The sequence below is a fragment of the Lissotriton vulgaris genome, unplaced genomic scaffold (assembly GCF_964263255.1).
Source record: "Lissotriton vulgaris unplaced genomic scaffold, aLisVul1.2 SCAFFOLD_867, whole genome shotgun sequence".
Taxonomy (NCBI): domain Eukaryota; kingdom Metazoa; phylum Chordata; class Amphibia; order Caudata; family Salamandridae; genus Lissotriton; species Lissotriton vulgaris.
Genome location: NW_028249106.1, coordinates 748,601 through 764,572, shown reverse-complemented (window position 1 = coordinate 764,572; position 15,972 = coordinate 748,601). Strand labels below are relative to the sequence as shown.

General features: G+C 48.8%; 1 protein-coding gene across 1 annotated transcript in view; it reads right to left on the bottom strand.

Annotated features, from left to right (window-relative positions):
• The window catches only part of PPP1R12A (protein phosphatase 1 regulatory subunit 12A), a gene marked incomplete at its 5' end in the record, with an annotated part of 839,509 nt that overhangs the window by 88,131 nt on the left and 735,406 nt on the right, over positions 1-15,972 (bottom strand). Inside the window, one exon of the mRNA XM_086950257.1 lies at positions 13,381-13,428. Within this exon, the coding sequence (XP_086806383.1) occupies positions 13,381-13,428 (48 nt within the window). The remainder of the gene's footprint in view (positions 1-13,380; positions 13,429-15,972) is intronic.

Genomic DNA, 15,972 nt, shown 5'->3' with positions numbered 1-15,972 from the left:
ATCACTAATAGTCACTGTCCTCCTGAGTCACACCAGACGTCTCATCAGGATAAGATGACTCAACCCCCCCCCCCTCCACCCGAATCAATCGAAGAGAGCGGGGACCCACTCCTGTACACTGAACCCCAGAATACGTTACAGTTCGTAGAGGTCCATGGCAGCAGGTCCATCGCAGCTAATGCTCCGTCGCCTCCTGAAGAGTCCCCCAGCGAGGACTGGCAGATCTCGACCTCCAGGAGCGTTGACTGTCCATCCACGTCCGACCTTCCAGTCGTCGATCCCGGCGATGTAGCCTGATTGTCCCTCCAGCTCCCTTCGCCCACAAGGTTCGGAGCTCATGACGACTGTCTGTCCAGCCACTCCTGCACATCCGACGGCGCGGTGAGGAACAAAGATTTGCCCCTGGACCTTGAGCTTGGCAGGGAGAAACATCATATATTTAAAACATCCATCCCGTATCGCTTCCTTCACGCCTGCACATGAGTGCCTTTCTCGCTGTACCTGGAGCGTGAAATCCGGGGGAAAAGCGAATTGTGGCGTTTTCGTATTGCAAGTCCCCTGGCTGCCTGTAGGATGGAGTCTCTATCCTGGTAGTTCAGGATTTTCACAATTATTGTCCTGGGCGGTGCCCCTGGCTTGGGCCTAGGGATAGGTGCACGATAGACGTTCTATGGTGAAGATTTTAGACAGACGTTTAGGCTTCAAATGGTTGAGGATCGGGTCCTCCAGAAAAAGTTCCATGCTAGGCCCCTCTGAATCCTCCGGAACGCCTACCACGCGGATGTTACTCCTTCAGGCCCTTCCTTCCTGGTCCTCAAGCCGCAGGGTCACCTGGTGATGCTGGTGCACCAAATCGTTGACGAGTTGTTCCAGTGTCTTAGTCGATGTTCGGAACCCAGCTTCGTTTGCCTTGGCCTTCTCTGAGGTTTTACTGAGATCGGCGCGGAGAAGATTAACCTCGATGGAGACCTTATCAGTTTTTGTCTCCAGGTTAGCGCCCAGTGTCTGTATGGCCGCCATGATGGAGGCCAGCGATGGTTCCTTAGTGGCGGGTTGTTCCCCCGGTGCGCCCTCTGCCTGGGGGGTCCCCAACTGGACCGCATATTTGTCTAGTTTGTTAGACTGCGTGGGCGCATTATTCTTGGGCCTCATGTTGTCGCTATCGTAATCCGCAATGGTTCTGCGGCTCGCCCCGGCTCGTCTGAGAGGTCTCTTTATTTCCACCGGTAGGTTCGTGGAACACTCCAGGGGTCCAGCACTCCCACCAGACGCAGTAGTCCTCTGCACACCTGTCAGCTCCTCAGTCCACTTGGTCACCGAGTGCGATCCGGCGTCACCGGTGTGGGCCCCAGGCGGCTGCCTTCCACACAGGACTCCCCACCCCGTGCCACAGTAGAGAGTTTGCTCCTTGTATGTCTGTTGCGCCAACTCCTATGCAGGTGCCCCTGAACAGTAGCGTAGTCCACTTGTCGCAGCACTCCCTGACCAGCCTCCTAACTGAGTTTGGCTCCCATTATATTGCTACCACCAGTGCCGTCCATTGCCAGTAATTCTAAAATCGTGTCGCAACAGTCCACACCACCAGGACTGTCCACACACACAGTTGTGTACTGCCAGCGCTAGGCCCGCTTTCACGCCGGAGGCATCCTCCTGTCCTTCCGGGAGAGGGAGGAGAGTGGGGGGAGGGGGACAGAGTATGTTCAGATGGCCCCTGTGTTGCAGAGGGCCTCCTCTAGGCCCGCAGGGTGCCACTTCTGGCCTGGCTCCTTCAATCCGTACCAGCTCTGTATGAGACCCGTTGGCGGCGTAAGAGTTTCGGTCCCTCTGCTGTGCCTCACTCATGCTGGGCCGCTCTCTTCTCAGATATCGGGCCAGAGCACTCACCTGTCCCCTTTGCTGGCGTTGAAAATCCGGTCCGCTCTCTGTTTACTTTATGGGCCTCTGCGCCCCTCAGCTGACGCCGCCTCGCCTCAGATTGGGGGGCGCTTAAACACAGGCCTCAGCTCTCGCCGCCTTTTCCGGCCCTGGCCCTCAGGTCCGGGCCTGTCGTGAATGTCCGGCCCGCGTACCACTTCAAGCACGCTCAGCCAGATCCAGGGCCCAGGCGGCGGGATCGTAACTCATCGATAAAGGCAAGCCGGGTAAACGGAGTTGTATCAACCGGCACCGCTTCTTAGCGCTTGGCGACAGCCACTTGGGGATTTTGTCCGGATGTGTCGCGGTAAGAGCTTGGCTCCGCGGAGCTCCTGAGTTAGGCGGCCATCTTCATTGGCGCCTGGCCACGCCCACCCTCTTAGGTCATTTTTAACTATTATGAGCAATGAATTGGTATTTATATAACTTGGTATTTTTAAACTGGATTGGTTTTATCTAAGAATTTTGTCGATGACATTTTAAATAGTGTTACATTTTTATACAACTTGTAATTGTGTATTATAAGGTGATTATATGGGTAATTGTGTTGTTTAAAGACCATTGATCTAAATAAACATTTCTGCGACTGAGTGTTCAATATACAGTTAATACAATGCAATAGTCCAGAACGGGAGGCATCGCAATATAAAGTAAAGGCTGGCAAAAAACCACAAGCAACAATTACAAAAGCAAGATGAAATAAATATGATCATGGGTAGGTAAAAGGCGCATCCCTCCTAAGGTTAATTGCTTCAAAATTGTTCTAGAATAGTTTAAAACAAACGAATATTATTCTTGTCGCAAATTTGGTGAATAAACCTACAAAACTGTGTCCATCCCTTCTAAAAGGAAGGTGAAGCCAATCCTTTCTATTTTCTAGATGTAAAAGGGCGAGTTGCATATAGGACCATTTGCTCTTGAGGATGGGACCGTTTCCTCTTGTGAATGGTTAAAAAAGTTGTGTCTCAAAAACTAATGTTTGTTACATGTGCTATTCAAAAATTCAGTTAGTGCAAGGCTAGTGACAAACAGGACTCATATTTGTATGGTGAATGGGACACAGGTGGCAGTCACCACTGAATCACTCTTCCATCTCATTATCCTCCAGAGGTGACACAGTAGTCAAATAATGTACAAATACCGTTGAGCTCTGAATGGAGCTGGTGTAAAAAGGATATGTAGCTCCATAAATTGTGATGCCTAGCTAACGGGACAACTAATTTGCCCAAGGTTGCAGGCTAATTGGTATATTGCCAAGCAGCTATATGTGAAATTAGGTTATGGAAACATTACAGGCCCACCTAATGCCTTATATTTTAAACAGAGAACGTTAACTAGGTCACTTTTTTTGTGTGCATCTGCAAGATTGTTTGGACTGCATCAATCCACTGTCCCTGAAAAGTGTTAGTTAATGAATCATTAACTACAAGTTAATGATTCATATAGTACAATACTCAGTAGCCATTTACGTTTAACACTGCTTGGAAAATAATTTGCACGTCTTTAAGGCCCAGTTTTTACCTGGATAATGTCAATATTTAGGAGTATTCTGAACAACCTGAAGGTGCATTGAGAAGTTATCAGGAGCTAGGTCCTTCTCAATGTATAAAGGCACAAGTTACTTACTTGTGTAACGATATATCTGTAAGAGACAGTTAGTGGTAGATTCCTTACCGTAGAATATCCCCAGGCGGCAGACTGGATCCGAAAAGTTTTTTCATCCGCAGTACTCCTGCGCGTTGGTAGGCGTCGTTGTACGGCTCTGCATAAGTCACTGGCGTCGTAGTCGCTGCTGGAACTACTTAGACGCGTCTACGCGTGCTGACCTCAGTTTTGTATACGACTTTCAGCGCCAGGATCGCAGAACCATGCAAGATACTGACCACTGGTGCATTGAATCTAGGGCCCTGAAAGGGATGTCCTTAACCCTAGGAATCAGTTCGAAGAACGGGGAGGATGGGTGGGACGGTAAGGAATATATCACTAACTAATTTCTCTTACAGATATATCGGTAAACAAGTAAGTAACTTGTGCATCTGAAAGAGACATGTTAATGATGGATTTCATACCTTAGAATAGATACCCCAGCAATACCAACCCCGGTGGTGAGTCTGTGAACAAAGATCACACCAGAAAGTCACGGAGAACAGAACGGCCAAAGAAGCCATCTCTCAGAACTTGACTGTTAAGGCAATAAAGCTTTGCAAAAGTGTGCAGTGGGGGCCCACGTGGCTGCCTGACAGTTGTCTTGCAGGAGCCTCATCCCCCCAGGCAAGGGGAACCCCTACAAGCAGAACATCCCTGACCCCAAGAGGGGTATGGGAAGAAGAAAAGAAGAAGAAAGAGAAAGCCTGTTCCCACTCAACAGAGGAAACAAGAGCAAGGGGGGGCCCAGGACCCCACGCCCCTACAATGCAACAGAACCTCTATCCAAGACCAAGTCAAGGAAGAAGATCAACCTAGAGGCTCCAAGGAGACAAGGGGAAAAGAAGGCAAACCCCCCACTGGGAACACGCCCCGCGAAGAGGGCAGGTGAGCCCAGCACAGCCGAAAGTCAACAGATCAGACAGAACGGCGCCAACAGCAAGAAGCAGGAAGAGTAGCCCGAGGCACCAAGAAAGACCAGGCAGGCTGCGCCTGACTGAGGGAGGAACACAAAACCATCTCTGCCCCCAGGAGAGAAAACAAGGGCGAAGAAGGTCCCGGACACACCTCAGAGAGAGGTCCGACACATGACACAAAAGAAGTAGAACCAGAGCCATGACGCCAGGCCGCAGACAGCAGGTCAGACCTGGCGAACAGCGCAGCAACCCCGGAGAAGGACACCCCGGGGCGTCACCAAGGCATTCCAATCCAGCAATAAGGGAATTGCACCTGCAACATACATAAACACCATGGAGAGCAGAGGCCTGAAGGTGACCACAACTCCCCAGCACAGAACAAGCTATATAACAGCTACCACTACCCCACGTAGGGTATGTTAAGACCCAAGACATGGGAACCCTCTTAGGAAGAAATTTCCACAGCAGAGGACAACAGAAAAAGGAGTGGGGAAAAACCCCGGCAGAGGGCTTGTCAAGCAGACAAAGAGAAAAAACAGAAGGCCTAATCTCAGGGCCAACCTGTGGTCGATAACCTAAAACAAAAACACACAGTCAAGAAGGGCCGACCCGCAGCCAACAGAACCACAGTCCCAATAAAGAGGACTTGCATGCACATGATGCAAACAGATCACCCAACTGGGTAGACCCACCCCAACGAAAGAACAGCACACACAGACCAGATTAACACTCAGGTCACTGAGGAGGAGGAGGAGGAGGAGGCCAAAGCCCCACCAAGAACCTCCGGATGGCAGAGTCGGCCGGGGTGTGGAACAAAAGAGTACCATCGAAGCGAAGGTCTACCAGCCGTTCCCGAACATTTTCCGGGAACACACTTGTCCCGAAGCCAAGCATGGCGGCGAAGGGCAACCGAAGAAGCCATGGCACGACCAACCCCTCCGAGATGTCAGGAGCAGAGCAAAGAATAAACGTCGCCAGCTCTCGGCCATCCAACGCATGGTGCTGCAAATTAACCCCAGCATCCTCCTGAGAAGTGGCGGATCCAAGGGACTCCGCCGAGTCCCACAAGCAAGAGGTGGCCCTAGCAAACACACAAAGTGTTAAGGGCCCGCAGGGCCGCACTAGTCGAAGCAAACAAATTGAGTCTAGCCAGCAGGCCTCCCGTGATGGTTGAGACAACAGCGGCGGCAGGGAGGGAAAGGCAGTCCGCAAAAAAGGGCTCGAGGCAGAGGGGTGGAGGGAAAGACACACTGGGTCACGCTGTGCCGGAAGGTGCCATGCAGAAGGTCATGGGGCACCGGATCCCCGAGCCGGGGCGCCCCCAAGCCCCTACCAGAGAAGAATGGAGCAAACCCTAAAGGGAAGCAGCAGCTTCCTCCCACCAGATCCCTTGTGAAGAACTACCAGAAGATGATCTGCGGGGAAATGGGCAGATGGATCACCCACGCGCAAAATACTCACAGCCGTGGAAACAGTGCGAGCGAAGGTTGCACCCGCCTCCGTAGGGCCCAGCGGTGGGGAAAGCAGCTCCTCCGTAGACAATGGCTGCAAGCTAAGGCGGCTGTCCCCTAAGCCAATCAGAGTGGGGAATGGCCAGGTCGGGAAAGGAGAAAAAGGGACTGAGAAGGGGGCGGGGGGAAAACCTCGACAACGACAATGAGCCATCCTTTGATGACGCCTGGAAAAAAGCCACGACGCGGCGGCCAGTCTCCGGCGAAGACGACACCAGCAGGCGCCCAACCTCCGGGGAAGAGGGGGCGTCCTAAGAAGAGTCCACGACCCGACGCCGGTCAGGTGCCGTAAAGGCCACAACCTCAGGCAGGACGTCATCCTCGTCCAGTGGCAAGTGAGACGCTGGACCAACCTCCTCCACACCACACGGTGCAGGAGACCGGGCTGGGCAGGAGCAGAGGCGGCTAAGGGACGGCACCTACTCTACCTCCGACGAGGCAGCCGCCTGCGTGGAGGGAGGAGAGGGACCCATAGAGTGACAAGGAGTCCCCCGCCAGCCTCTACCCATGAGGGGGCGAGAGGGCCCTGCCGACCCCAGTGGCGCTGCCAAGGCCGACTCGACCTCTGACGAGGCAGCCGCCTGCATAGAGGGGTCCCGGGGAGGGATGAGGGGTCCCCCGCCAGCCTCAACCCATAATGGGACGAGGGGGGTCCGCCGACCCCTGTGGCGCCGCCAGGGCCAGCAGCCGTCGGCACCGTAAAGGTGTCACCTCGGCCTCAGACAAGATCGACACTTGTCCATAGGACTGAGAGGGGCTCTGAGATGCGACCCGAGCCCCGGCGAACTCCTGCGACACCACAGGGACTCCCGCAAGTGTTTGCGGCGTAGCAGAGGTGCCGTGGTCCGAAGGATGAACCCCCAAAGGGCCATACCCCAATGGCACCACATCCTCCAAGCCTGGAACCGAGCCGCCTGCGAGGAGGGTCCGCACAATGCAAGGGATCCGCCGATGTCCTGTAGGCTGATGAATAGGCTGAAAAAAAGAAGGACGGACATAAGGTTAGAAATCCCCTATCGGCGGCGGAATCGAGTGATGTCGGTCTGGTGCCGTGTCCAAATCGGGGCTGAAACCGGGGGCGATGGTGTGCGGTGGGCCGGGCGACGTCAGATGTGGTGCCGGTGGAGGTGTCACAAGGTCAACCGGCGTCAACCGGATCCATGGGGTCCTGCGGCACCGGAGCCGACAACGATACTGGAGCGGGAACCACCGGCAGTAAAGAGCTAGGACCCCCAGTTGGGCCCGCAGGTGCACCGTCAGGGCTCGACGGCCCAAAGAGGCGAGCCATGGCTGACAGAAATTCCTGCAGCAGGGCCCGAGTCGCAAAGGACCCGGGAAAGGCGGGTAGGCTGGTGGTGACTGTGTAGGCTCCGCCAGAGCCACAGGGGAGGCACCACCCTCAGCCGCATCGCGCTACAGGCGAGGGGAAGTCGGAGAGCGACGGCGCTTAATTGACTTCTTGGAATGCTTCGCATTACTTGACTCCGAGTGCGAAGACTTCGATCCTGATGAATGGTGGAGGCGGCTCCGCGACCGGTCCCTCGACCTCCTATGGGACCGGGAGCTTGTGCGGCGCTGAGCGGACTGCCGGACTTCAAGCAACTTATGGGACTGATCCCACAAAGTCTTCTGCGCCATGGCCCGGTAGTCAGAGCACGACTTGGGGTCATGGTCGCGCTCCAGGCAGTAAAGACACACGCGGTGTGGGTCAGTCACTGACATCATGCGAGGACAGTCCTCGCAGGACTTGAAGCCAGACATCCCTACTGCACCAGCAGTCGATCGACTCAAAAAATAGAGTCAAAAAGACTCTAAAAAGCTCAGTCAAGACGTGACTGGGGGTCAAGAAGTGATTGGGGGTACCTCTCTCTCCAGGTCTGCGTTTGCTGGTGCGGAAAAAGAAAGAACTGACGTCAGCATGCGAGGGCGGTGTCTAAGTAGCTGCCGCGACGTCATCTCGGCGACCACGACGCCAACGGCGAACGGGGAGCCGCACAACGCCACCTTCCAATGCGTAGGGGTACTGCTGACGAAAACTTTCCAGATCCAAACTGACGCCTGGGGGTAATTCTAAGGTAAGGAATCTATAAAAAACGTGTTTCTTTCAGATTAGCTCGTTAAGTGTTGGGCCCTGTATTACTGTGCCCATCTTCTGGGCCTATGTAGTCCTTTAGGTGATAGGCTTGGTATCCCTGTATACACTCTGAGCCCATTATGCACTATAGTTGATATGCCATAGCGAGGCAGCCTGCCAATACATTTGGAACCCACCTTGCCCTTTTTTCCTGACACTCTGAAGGTCTACAGCATTTGCTCTATCCAACAGCCCCAGATCTTTGGAGCAAGGAGGTAATGAATATATACTGTGCACAACTGTGCACATCGGGTGGGCAGGCAAACTTTGCTTGGACCATTACACTAGCTGAGTTTGCACGGTTGAGCACACTGATGTTGGTAGAGGAAGGGTGCCTGAAAAGAAAACCTACATCTTTTCAGTAGGGAATTGTATGTTATTGCTCTAAAGGGAATAGCAGTCCCGAATAATGTGATAGACAGAGAAGGGTCCAAAAACGCCCTGTACTGTGAATCACAATGTACATGTGATGCGGGGACTGCCATGTGGAAAGAAATTAGTTATGACCTGCTTTCAAAGCTTTCTTATCATCTTAGCACCAGTAGTCAAGAACCTGACATTATTTATTTCTTCAACAATATTACTCATCCTGGGTGGATATCTAACTATGTTTGCCCCCAACTTTTTGCCTAGTGTTTTGCTGGTTTTTTACATAGTTGGCCTGGGATCCTGCTATCCAGGACCCCAGGCTTCCTGCTCTCTCTGTTAAAATGGACTCCATGTACCTTAGGTACATATCTAATTGGTATTGGGTCACTCTTGTAAGTCCTTGTACAGTGTACCATAGATACCCAGGGCATAAGTGCACCCAAGGCCTACCAGGGGCTGCAGCATGTATTATGCCACCCCTTGCTGGCCATCCAAAACGGACACAACTGGCTGGTAACACAGCTGGGGCAAGGTGGTGTAATCACCCTTTGCTTTAGATATAGTATACCTATATCCAACCCTAAAATGGACACATATACTCCTATAAGTCACTCCTATGGCAGGCCTTATCAATCCTGAAGGCAGAGTGCTTGGAATTTTGTGAGATGGTGCTCTAGCATGAGCTGAGCCTGTCTGCAGCTTTCGGAACCAATTCCTTTAGCTGTTTCCATGATAACGCTATACCATATACTCTTAAGTGCATTATAATCCTCGCGGTTATTGCTAACTTTGGCATAGCATTATCAAAACATGTAGAGTAAGGTGTCATACGAATTGGAATATTACACCCTCGCCAGTTCTGGCGACGGGGGTAGCATTCCACCCTTTTAGAGGGACACGACATGTATGTAACTGAGAACCCCGGTTAAAGTTAACTCGAGCCTCAGCATCACAAAATGGATGCTGCCACCACAGACACGAGTCTGACTTCCTACTGCTGGGAGTCCTTCCAGCGAGGGAAGCCTGGACAAAGTGTTTCCTGCCTTGGGAGGTGCTAGCACCACCCCAGACAGGATTTTGTGTTTTCAGGTAGGACAGGCTGAAAGGAATGAGACATGCCTGGGGCACACAAGGTCTCCCTGTGCATACCCTGGTTCAAACAAGTTGCTGGGGCCCTCCAGCCCCAGCTCTGGCGCGAAACCGGACAAAGGACCAACCACCCCCCTTCCTGGTCCCACCCATAGAAGGGACCTAGTCACAGTACAGCCCCCTTTAGGAGAATAAAGGTAGGAGCTGGGCCCATTCCAAATAAGATTAATCCTGATTTGAAACTACAAAGAAGAAACTCTGGACTTCGACGTTCTGCTCCACAGAAAACTGAAGAAATCTGCCTTGTGGCCAAGGAGTGACCACCCTGCACAAGCAGGCACCATCAAGCGTCCCAGCGGTTCACTTTGTCGTCCTTCCTGCCGGAACCAGACTTCAGAGCCCGACGAGATCCGGACTTCCAGACCTCTCCGACCTCTACTTACATCTGCAGCACAGTTGAGATCCGTGGGTGCGACGAGACACGTGGGACCGGCCCTCTTGGAGAAACTGCACTTCGCTTCCAGCACGACTTCAGAGGCATCCTCGAGAAAGTGCTTTGGGGATTGAGAAGCCCCAGCCCCGAGCAGCTCCTGCACAGAGGATCAGCCCTCCAGCATCCACAAGATCTGCGTGGGGCCCTTCTGCCTGTTTGCTGCTCGACGCGTTGTCTGGTCACTTGCCGGCTGGCTAGTGGCCTCCTAGACGACGATCCACAAAATCTACACCACTGGTCTGGTTGCTCCAGACTGGCCCTTGCTTCCCTGCAAAGGAGAAGCACCCCGGACCCTCCTGGTCCGCACCAGACGCCTTTTCCACTCACCACGTGGGTTGCCTTTGCCAAGGCCTGTTGACGCCGAATCCGGAACCAACACCGCCGACAGCGGGAGCCTGCGTGGGACAGCTCGTGCCTCCATCCTGGTCGTCGAAGACACCTCCTGGTCCACGTGGCTGCAGAGTCAAGCGTCCACTCTTCACCTGATCGCGACAACAGCATCTGGTTCCTTCCTGGTTTCACTCCAGTCACTGGCTAGTGACTGAACATTTTCCCCTCTGCTTTCAGGTCTCCATCATCCTTGATCCACCCTTGGATCACTCCGGACATCTTCCTCCTGGTCGCCTGCAGCATCTTTCTTCAAGGCTCCATTGACTTCAACGAGGAAACCCGACACACTTTCACACCTATGCACCCGCAGCCCGTGGGTGAGGTAACGAGAGCATTTCGGAGCTCAAGGGTAGATGGACTCTCCTAGTGTCCAGGTATCCAGTCGTTTTAGTGTTCACCAGTCGGAACTGTCTTTTAGTTACCTTTTCGTAATTTGTAGTGTCCATTGACTTTGTTACGCATCTCGCGTGTGAGTTCGTACTCTGCACACGCGTCCCGTTGACCTCCTGCCCTTTACCTAAGGTTAGGGTAGTGTAGTCCCAGCGATCCTACAGCCTCTGGACAGCTCCATTCCTTCTATCGATTTCCTTATACCATTTACTTAGTATATGGTTTGTCGTGCCCCTAGGGCACCATTGTAATTTGTGCAACTTACCGTATTTTTCTTAAGAGTCTTGTCATGTGCTTAGCCCTCTGATCTCAAAGAGTTCAGAGGTGTTTTGTTGGCAAAAAATATCTTGTTTATTTTCATAACTACCTGTGTGGTGTCCTTTTATTTGGTATTCAAGGGGTTATATGTGGTAAAACAGCTGGCTTCTCATGCCAAAAGAGTTTAGCCTAAGACTGCTTTGTCCATGCTACCATTAGGATAGCTGGTCTATAAGGTTGACTTACAACCAATCACCATAAGGGTTGTTTGGACTGATACAAGGTGATCACTAGAACTAGTGAGCATCATATATCAGGCCAACTTCTCACAGAGATGGGTTAGACACAGCGAGTTTCTAGCTCTCCTCCCCCCACCTCCCCTCAATTTAGAAGGTTGCATTGTGGAGTATGATCTTATGGAGTAACTAAAGTGTCTCTGATTGCAGCATTCTGGTATGTTCAGTGTAATACATGTAGTATATTTCAAAAGATTCAGAAAAAACATAAGTGCACATTACAGATTATATAACACCAGGTGCATGAGGTTAGTTTACCCAGGTTACTCCCTTGTCCAATCTTAGCCAAAGTTAATTTATCTTGATCTGCATTCCAAATTTCACACCAATCTCTTTTGTGTGCCTGTCACATTGGTTTTAAATTATAACCCCCCTATTTAGCTCTCTTATCACTATTGGTAAATAATTGCAAGCATTTGTAACTGGATCGAAAATCAACTTTTCACTGAACATGAAGTTACTTATATATAAGGACAGTTCTCTAAAGTCAGTATCACCTGCGGAGTATTAAGTCTGTCTGATAGAACACTGCCGCGATTTTGAAACTGACCATAATTAATGTGTGGAAAATAAATTTTAGGACATGTTATAGGGCATGAACTACAGTCTTATGGACAAGGTACTATGCCACAAAGGTGGTGGAGTGCACTGCGGAAACATCCTTTACAACGCAACTTTTACCACGCAGTGCCTTTATGACGCAACTTTTACAACGCAAACCATTTCAACGCATTGCGCTGGGGGGCGCTCTAGGATAGGGAATAGATTTAAGTTACTATCCAACACCTTCCCTAGTGTCCACGGGGACTGGAGTTGGAATAGTAAATTAATCTATTCACTATCCAGCGCCCCAAAGCACTATGCGTTGTAATGGTATGCAATGTAAAAACCGCGTTGTAAAAGCATGCGTGGTAAAAGCATGCGTTGTAACGTCATACATCCGTGCACTGTCAGCCAAACAGTCTACCTGGTCTATTTCGAGTCCAGTGGACATCCGTGTTTCCACTTACGTACATCTCACACCGATGGCCTGACAGACTTGGAGCAGTCAGTGTAAGCACATCGGATCATCCACCCTTTTCAGGGTAGATGTTCTGATGTACTATTTTTTTATGTTCGGGACTGCCAGAAAAAGCCAAACAGTGCAGAACCCAAAATTAAAATGATCCCCACACACTGGAGAAAGCGCTCAGGTTGCTCATTTCATACATTTTCAAGAAACAAATTCAGTTTTCTAAAAAAAAAACATTTGGTAAATTGTCACATTGTCACATGAAATGTGGCTGTTCCTTAGCAAACTTTCAATACCCTTGGAGAAGCTGCCCTGGCAAAGGCTCCTCTGAAGGCACTGAGGTATCCGTCAGGATTGTGGAATCTCTAAATATGCCAGGTGGCAGCACAACAGGGTGGCAGGGATAGCTGCTATGTTGGTGGACGGCCAGGTGCACGTCAAACTCTGAATGAGGACCAGTCATTTGACTAAAGAAGTTCTCTTTAATGCCCCTCTTGCTTTCATTTCCTCAATTCTGTATGTGCTTTAAGTATTTCAAAGTCACCTCATGACTATTGATTCAACCTCTGAATGGCAAATATGTTGTCAAAACAAAAGGAATCACAACCAACAAGGAAATAACCTGTAGACACTCATCATTTATCATAATATGTGCAATACTATGGTTATGAGAGGTTTTCAAATAAATCACATTACTTTTAGGAAGCAGATCTTTTAAGAATATTGAATCATTCTGAGTTCTAGCCACGCTTTTCTAGTAAATGCTCATCATTCACGACTTGCATATCTTCATTTTGTAGATATTTTGGCCTATTAACTTGTAATATTTGGTCAAACTGTAAAACCACAGAATATGCTTTTTAGTTACTTCTAAGCAGATATATTTAACTACAGTAACATTTTGTTTCTGTTCTTCTTCACCATACATGTTATAAACATTACCCTATTTTGAAATGAACTCACCATTTTTTCCATTTCTAACAATGACCGGTCTGCAAACCGTTCTTGCCTCTAAAACACAAAACGGAATAATTCAAGATCGAATAGAATAATTTTTCAAGAAAAAGAAATCATTTATACAGCAGCTCTTTAAAAATAAAACAATAGAAAATTCCGAGATCTCAACTTGAAAGTAGTGTAACCTAGCTACAAAGGAAAAAAAATAACGTTTTTTGGTTAAAACATATTCAGACAAGCCTAAGTCACCTATTACAGAATCTACATTATGTGCATCATTTCCTATGGAGTTTTATTTTAATCCCCTACCTCCGTTATTTTCTATGGGAGAGTGTTGCAGTACCAGTGGTTGGCCATGTATAGTGCTGGACTTACTACAAAAGTATAAGTTAATACAAAAGTGCAGCTTATTGTATTGTATTATAATTGCATTTGTATAGCGCTTACTACCCCAGACAATGCATCAAAGCGCTTTTTCGGCGAGTAGCAAGCTACTGCGGGACCCATAGAGGATTAGTGTTGAATTAGTATAGTGAAAAATGCAAGTACATTTTAAGTGGTGGATATGTTAGTCAGTTATTTGGATTCGGAAGGATAGCAGGTTTGTATTTATATAGCGCTTCCAACCTCTGATGGGGTGTTGACGCGCTTTTTTTAATACAAAATGTAGTAAACTTACTCCAAGGTATAAGTTGCCTTTGTGAATCGGGCCCATAGTACTTAAACCAGAATCCTGGAACTCTGCTGTTAGAGAAGGAAAAGTAATTGTAAACTGACTTTTGACCGCAGTCTCAACACAAAGAAATGTGACCAGGTAAAAACAAGATTTAAAATCATTGAGAGAGCGCAATTTGAACGCAAAGTACATAGTAACCATATCTAGACGTATATGTTATAAACGTAGGAATGAAACGCATATCGTAATGTAAAGTTGGCAACTATAGTATAAAGGCCAATGAATGTGATAACATGGTATAGGAAATGTAAATGTATTTACACGTTAAAATGCATTAGATTTAGAAGACCCGTATACATGATGGGTATATATATAGAAATGTGTAGAAATGCTTAGGAAATATCGAACGTGCACAGTAGAATTCGTGTACGTGTGTAACTTTAAACGTGTGTAACTTTAAATTGGAGAAGCGGCGAGAAATGTAACGTGGAAAGACGTAAACGTGGAGAAACGTGGATAAATATATAAGAGAACTCACATAAAGATGTATAAGCAAAGAAAATGCATAAGTTATATTCTATGCAGTCGTATTCTATGTATTTCATATATTTGATGTAGAATGTATTTAAGTATAACTAGGGCTTTTGCTGAAGTACGAATATATAAATGTATGCCAAAGGTTATACTGTGTAGAAGGTTTCTGTAGGAATGCTGGAAGAGTTTAGGTCATTTGTGTTTGTAACCTAACTGGTCAAGAGTTCGAAGGAGCATAGTCAAATGTATGTAATTTAGAGGGCTTGTGAAGGTCGTAAATAGCTTGATGTGGACGTGAGAGCCGAGAAGTCTAGCACTTGTTAGATTTAAGGTGACAATGCCGGACGAAGCTTATTGCTCGAACGTGAGGAGCGACACTTTGAATGTAGACTATGTTTTGACAAGACCATTCACAGGACCTAGCAGGGTCAAGTTAAGAGACATAGAGTTAAGGCCTTGTCTAAATTCATATGTTACTCGATCTGAAAGAATCAATAAATGTCGACGATGAGATGATGAAGATGACATCTGAAGAGAAGGGTCAACTTAACGAACGACGCAAGGAGTGGACCAATGGAAGAAGCAGGAAGTTGACATCATCGGGGAAAGTCCGTGGTGGGCGTCAAGGGGCGTTCCACCCACACTGTGATTGTGTATTTTAGGGACAGCACCCCGGGGAGGAGGGCAGAGTCATCAAGAGAGCTATTAGCATTAGGCTAAGGCGAGAGCAAAGACAAGGGTAGATGCCTTGAGCAGATGCGCTGAGACATCAGAGCGCAAGGGAGCAGTAGGCCGAGGACCCTTAGAGAGCGAATGGGTAGGCAGATAGGGTACTGCTTCTGAAACTTAAGATTTCCTTTAGAGGCTAAAGAGAGTTTGAACTTCTTTGGGAGTCAAACTGCTGACACCTTTTTAGGGAAGAAACTTGCGAAGTAGGATTGTCACGTAGCATAGAGTAGGGACAGATTAACTTGATGATATTTTTTATCTTACTGCAGATGACGCAGAAGGAACCACTTCACGCCGAAGCTTAAGCAGCTGATATTGTAACCGATTTTGTATTTTGTATACTTTGAGATTATATCCTGAGTGGATTGTAACGCATTCAAATTAACTTCATATAAACTCTTAAAACTTTATCAGTTGTAAGTGGTTCTTCAGAGTGGCGTCAGTTAATGGGGTTTGTCTAACCAATGCAGGGGTGGTCCTTTCCTCAATGACAGATACAAGCGGTCCAAAACAGATGAATGGGATTCTTTATTAAATTTATCATAATCATAAATTGATATCAAAATCTCATTCCCCGCAGTTGGTAGCAGAGAAATGATGGTTATCTTCTTGAGGAAGACGACCTAGGCCAGGTTAGTTTACCCCAAGGTCCCTAGTCA